At 53.5% G+C, this 6,300-nt stretch overlaps 1 protein-coding gene across 3 annotated transcripts in view; it reads left to right on the plus strand.

Annotated features, from left to right (window-relative positions):
* Positions 1–4,832: 4,832 nt before the first annotated feature.
* Positions 4,833–6,300, plus strand: part of LOC117998322 (myeloid cell surface antigen CD33-like) — a 6,536-nt gene continuing 5,068 nt past the window's right edge. For all 3 annotated transcript variants that reach the window (XM_034987089.1, XM_034987090.1, XM_034987091.1), the window contains exons 1-4: positions 4,833–4,965; positions 5,032–5,424; positions 5,627–5,905; positions 6,131–6,178. In XM_034987089.1, coding sequence (XP_034842980.1) covers positions 4,929–4,965; positions 5,032–5,424; positions 5,627–5,905; positions 6,131–6,178 — 757 coding nt within the window. In that variant the 5' untranslated portion in view covers positions 4,833–4,928. The remainder of the gene's footprint in view (positions 4,966–5,031; positions 5,425–5,626; positions 5,906–6,130; positions 6,179–6,300) is intronic.

Here is a 6,300-nt window from a genome sequence, read left to right on the forward strand (position 1 = left end):
CTGTTGGTCAGAAGGTATAAAGATTCAGGTTATGCAAGATGGATCAGTTGTGAGCTCCTCTGTATCATACAGAGCCTATAGTTACCAGCACTGTATTCTGCACTTAACAAACTTGTTAAGGGGGTAGACCTCACGTTAAGTTTTCTTACTACAATAACAACAAACAAAACATAACAAAACAAAAACCAATAAAAAGCATAGAGGCCCCGGGAAACTTTGAGAGGTGGTGGGCGTGTTTATAACCAGGATTGTGGTCACGATTTTACAGGTGCAATGCGTAAGTTCAAACTCATCAAATTGCATACATTAAATATGTGCCATTTTTTGTACAGCAATTGCACCTCAACAGATCTGTCTAAAAAAAAAAAGGAAAGAAAAGAAAAGGAAAGATTATCACATCTATGAACTTCATCATCGCTCATAAAATGGAAAGGGATCATTACTATAGACCTCAATGGCTCTACATGAGGCTCAAAGGATGTATTACAGTTAAAGCGTTTAGCACCATAATTAACTGGCACTAATGCTCACACTGACACGGTTCCCTCAGTTAATTGGACGACTTCCTGGGAATCATAAAAATCCCAGATGACCTTTCAACTAATTCCTTTAGCCTTTTAGTTTAACCGCAGGAATTTGAGGAATCATTACTGCCATCTGGTGGCCACAGCCTGCATTTCTGCCCCTGCGGATTCCCACAGGAAGATGGTCTCCCCAGTCAAGAACACAGTCCTTCGTCCTCTCTTGCTGTGTTGAGGTTTCAGGGCAGGCTCTGTTTTGGTTTGCTCAGCACTGGATGGGAGGTTGTTTAAAAGTAGCATTCCAGGAACCTCTGCAAAGAGAGAGGACGGGCTACATGGGGTATTTTGTAACAAAACCTAATTGCACACTGATACAAGCCCATTTCCTACAGTCATACTAAACGCAAATTGCTCCTCCAACCACAGACTAGCCAGGACTCTGCACGATGTCAGGCAGCTCCTGACGCTGAGAGTGTGTGAAAAGCAAGAGAAACAGCCCCACATGTGAAGCTTGACAAGAGGAGGCGCTGCCCGAAGCAAAAGCATATGTAAGAAAAATTCTGCCGTAGAATGCTAGATCAGGAGGGGTTTTGCACTGTGAATTGGGAGGGGCGTTTGGAAAAGGCTTCATCCATTTATTGAAGTACTTATACTGGGCACTGTACTGGCCCTGCCCTTATGTGGTGATGGAGGAAGGTGGGAGACATGGCCAAGGAGATGGGTGGATCTTGTCCTCTCAAAATAGAGATGTGGAGATCGAGTGCCCGTGAACCCAGTGAAAACCTGGAAGAAAACCCCTATGTAGCCTGCTCTTCCTGGTTCTGGCTCCTGTCACGAAATCCTGGAATTGCCTAGGGACCACCCCACTAAGCAGGGAGAAGTGAGGTCAGGTCTCAGTTTCAGCCCCCAACACAGTGAGTGTGTTCACTCTGTCTTGTTAAATAAATGAATGAATGGAAAACATCTCCCTTCAACTTACTTGGGGTTCTTCCATATTCTTCTGCCTTTAACTCCTACTTGGGCCACTCCAGAACTAAGCCCCAGCAGGAATAGTACAACTCCCTGATACCTGCCCAGGAGGGCCTTGGTCCCTAATGCGGAGAGCAGGATCAGGACCTGGGCAGGCGGTGTGGAGACAGGGAGCAGGTCTTGCCTTCCCCTGTGCTTAGGGCATGTCCATTGCCTTGTCTGAACTTCAGCAGCCCCCTCTGAAAAATGGGAAATGAGCACAATCTCTCAAGACAGCCTAGCTCTAATACAGAACAGGTCTGAGGTTCCTTTTCTGTGCACACACCTCAATGTCACTCACCTTCCTGTCAGAACTTACTCTTGGTCCCACAGCTCATGACTCCTTGAAAGAGAAAATCCCAGCAAAGGGCTTGGCTCATCCCTTCCCAGAGCTGCAGCCAACCCTGCTGTCCAGGGGTGAGCAGGTAGGAGAGGGTGGCTGAGGCAGAGACTCTCACGCCCAGGGTCCCAGACTGAGCATCCGGATTCCAAGCTGGAAGCGAACAAATAAGTTTGTGATGACATGAGAGAGCTGTGCATCCCCACACCCTGTACCATCTCCTACCCTCGGGATGGCTGGAACAAATCCACACCTGCGTGTGGCTACTGGTTCCAAAACAGGGACAAGCCTGGTAAGGATGCTCCAGTGGTCACGACCCATCTAGACCAGGTACTGCAGGTTGTGACTCGGGGATGTTTCCACCTCCTCAGAGACCCTGGGAAATATAACTGTGCTTTGAGCATCATTGACACCAGGAGGATGGAGGCTGGGACATATTTCTTTCAAATGGAAAGTGGAAATGCAGAATATAATTATTTATATGACCTCCTTTCTTTGCATGTGAGGGATATGAAACTGCCTACAAGGAGGACAAGGATGAAACATGGGGGCCTCATAGAACCTGAATGTTGTAGACTGAATTATGCCCCCCAAATTCATATGCTGGAGCCTCAACCCCCAATGTGATTGTATTCTCAGAGATAACTAAAATTAAATCAGATCATAAAGGTGGAATCCTAAGATGGGTGGGCTTATAAGAAGAGGAAGAGAGGGGCGCCTGGGTGGCTCAGTTGGTTAAGCGACTGCCTTCGGCTCAGGTCATGATCCTGGAGTCTCCGGATCGAGTCCCGCATCAGGCTCCCTGCTCGGCGGGGAGTCTGCTTCTCCCTCTGACCCTCCTCCCTCTCATGCTCTCTGTCTCTCATTCTCTCTCTCTCAAATAAATAAATAAAATCTTTAAAAAAAAAAAAAAAGAAGAAGAGGAAGAGAAAGAGAGTGATCCCTCTCCCTCCCACCCTTGCCTCCTCCCTCTCCAGGTATGGCACAGAGGAAAGGCCATGTGAGGGCACAGGGCATAGTGAGGTGGCTTTACCAAGGGGTGAAGAGAAGGCCACTGAACGGTCCCGGAGGGCCACACCCTGAGCTGCTCCCAGCCCTCGCTGTCCAGGGTCCTGCAGCTGTCTTGGTAGGGGCTGGAGACAGAGGGGGATCCACCTGCAGCTTGTGGCACCTGTGGGGTGCCCGGGTCTCCCTGCCTCTCCATGCAGAGTGAGTTTCAGGAAGCTGGTCTCTGGGATGCTCCCCCCTGGCAGGTATGAGAGAGGATGGTAGAAGGGACAGGGGCGACCTCAGGCTCAACTTTATTCTCAGGTTCAGCTTCAGGCATTCCCAGTGACACAGACCCACTCTGTCTTCTGTGTTGTTGTTGCCAGGACAGAGATATGTTGGTGCCTGGGCTCGGGATCCTGGATCCTAGAGGTGACGGGGCCTCAAGGGAAGGGCCTGGGGCCTCTCCAGCATGTGGCTGGGGCACAGAGGTCCTGGGGATGAGAGACATGGGAAAAGACGATATGAGAAGGACAGGGGGAACGACAGCATCTGAAGATCCCCTCTTCAACACAGTCTCCCTGAGCCATCCATAGGGAGCATTTGAACACTCCCTGCACCTCGTCCCACAAGAGCCCAACCAGGCAGGACTGGGGGCTCCTTGGGGTCAGAGTCTGCCTGTTCACCTCCCAGCCCCAGCCCCAGCCCCAGCACAGCACTGGACTCACAGGTGGTATCCAGTGAGTGTGGTCGAATGGACAAGTCGGTCTCCCCATGAGAGAAGTCAGAGAGCTGGTGGCAAGGAGCGGGGCAGCATTGGCAAGGCAGTTAGGCGTCTGCACTGCCTGTGGGTAACACCTCCAGGGGGTGCAGGATGACTACGTGGCAGCGCAGGAGACAAGACCTGGAGGCCCCTGAGGGCACGTTGAAGTGCCATCTGTTATGTGAGCAAGGGGACCACAGCAGAAAGGTGCAACGAGCTTTTCCCACTGCTCAGCCCGAGTTTGCCTCTGCATTGACCTTGGGCCCATGGCAGGGTCCTATAGCTGGGAATCTTCCTTCCTGTCCCCTGAGAGTGCAGGCCATGTCCACTCTGCTCACTGTGTCCCAAAGCACCCAACAGAGCCTCCAGCCCCATGGCTCCAGCCTGTTTCCTCCCTCATGGTCTCTACCAGGCATCTCAAGGGCATGAAATGGGTCCGGTGTATCTCCTCTTTGCCTCCAGCCCTAACACAGAGCTGACATCCACTCTGTACCCAAGACCCTTCCTCATCTTTCACGGGCTGGACACCCACACAGAACCTCCAAGATCCCATATCTGGAAGAAATGACTGCCCCTCAGCTCTAGACTGGGCTCTCTCAACCTCAGCACCGTTGAACATTGGAGCTGCATGATTTTTTGCAGTGTGAGCCATCCTGTGCATCGGAGGATGTTTAGAAGCACCCTTAGTCTCAACCCACTAGACGCCAGACACACCCTCCTCCCAAGCCATGATGATCAAATGTGTCCAGACACTGACAAATTTCCCCTTTGTGGGGAGGCAGGCAAACACCCCTGTTCAAGAACCATAGGTCGAGACACCACAGTGGCTAACTTGGCCCAGGCCAGGAAGTGACCACTTCCCCAGAGCAAATGGAGAGCACCCATGATGCCACAGCCTGGACAGCAGGACTCCAGCACACCCACCTACGCCCCTCTCATGCTACGGAGTTCTCAGACACCTCTGCTGTGCGCCTCCCCATCAGGACAGGCCTCTAGCAAATTTGAGGCCTAATGGGCAAGACGCATGCCCCTGGTCCAGGCTCAGGTGCTGGAAAGAAGCACAGAGATGGGGGACAGGACACAGGGTCTGCTCCTGGTCTCTCCTCCTTGGGTGGGTCTCCCTGGTCTGTGGCCACGGGGTGTGGCTGGCTCTGTGTAGAGAGGGCGTGAACTCCACAGCTGCAGTTCCTCTTCTGAGAACCACAAGGCCTTGTGCTCCTCCCCAGCTTCCCCTGGGTCCCCCACAACCCTCCTCCACTGCTCTCCACTTCTTCACCCACAGGAAGCCCACACATCTTCCATCTCAAAGATGCTGCCACCGCTTTTTCTGCCCCTGCTGTGGGCAGGTGAGTGGGCCAAGGGTGGGGGGGGCAGGCGGGCGGGGGCTGCTGCTGACCCTTGATTCCCCACAGGGTCCCTGGCTCAGCATTCAAGATTCTGGTTGCAAGTGCCAGCGTCCCTGACGGTGCAGGAGGGCCTGTGTATCTCCGTGCCCTGCAGCTTCTCTTACCCCTTATCCCTCTTACCCCTCTGGACTGAGTCTTTCCCTGCTCTTGGCTACTGGTTCCGGGAAGGGGCCAGTGTAGAGCAGGATGCTCCAGTGGCCACAAACAACCCAGATCGTAAAGTGCAGGAGGAGACCCAGGGCCGATTCCACCTCCTCGGGGACCCCCGGGACGACAACTGCTCCCTGGACATCAGAGATGCACAGAGAAGGGACTCGGGGACATACTTCTTTAGCGTGGAAAGAGGGCCTTATATGAAATATAATTACCTACAGAACCAGCTCTCCGTGCGTGTGACAGGTAAGGAGCAGACTCCAGGTGAGGCCACAGAGAAGGACAGAGGTCCTGGGTCAGAGCCGGGATGGGACTCACTTCCTGGGAGGGACTGGGGGTAACCCATGTCAGAACTCAGAGGCAGGAGCTGAACCAAACCCTGAGGTTTCTCTCAGGGCCTCACCTCGGACCCTCTTCCTGATTCCCGTGTCTCCTCATCTCCTCACAGCCCTGACCCGCACACCTGACATCCTCATCCCAGGGACCCTGGAGTCTGGCCGCCCTGAGAACCTGACCTGCTCTGTGCCCTGGGCCTGTGAGCGGGGCACGCCTCCCATCTTCTCCTGGATGTCAGCGGCCCTCACCTCCCTGGGCCCCAGGACCCACCTCTCCTCAGTGCTCACCCTCACCCCACGGCCCCAGGACCATGGCACCAACCTCACCTGTCAGGTGTACTTCCCTGCAGCTGGTGTGATGGTGGAAAGGACCGTCCAGCTCAATGTCACCTGTGAGCATGGGGCCAGGATGCCCAGGTCCCTGAAGGAGTGAGGGGAGGGAAGGCCAGCCTGGGATGCTTCGTGCTTTAGTCCTGGAGGTCACTGAGTGTGAGACCTAGAAGGACTCAAGCCCTGTCCCTCCTTGTTTCTGTGGTTTCTGGGAGTAGGGGGATGCTTACATGTATCTCACTTCACCCCACCCCACTGAAGAGGGAAATCCCTTCTTCCCATCCCAGGTGCCACACAGAACCCAACAACTGGTGTCTACCTGAGACACACCACAGGTAGGAAGGAGTCTCCTCCCAGGGTATAGAGAGTGGGGCTCTTCAAAGCTCAGCCAGAGTTGGGTCCCTGCATCTTTCTAAACTCACCCTGGTTATCAGGACCCCCTATGTGTGAACTCAGT

The sequence above is a fragment of the Mirounga leonina genome, unplaced genomic scaffold (genome assembly GCF_011800145.1).
Source record: "Mirounga leonina isolate KUSES-001 unplaced genomic scaffold, KU_Mleo_1.0 Mir_376, whole genome shotgun sequence".
Classification (NCBI taxonomy): Eukaryota; Metazoa; Chordata; class Mammalia; order Carnivora; family Phocidae; genus Mirounga; species Mirounga leonina.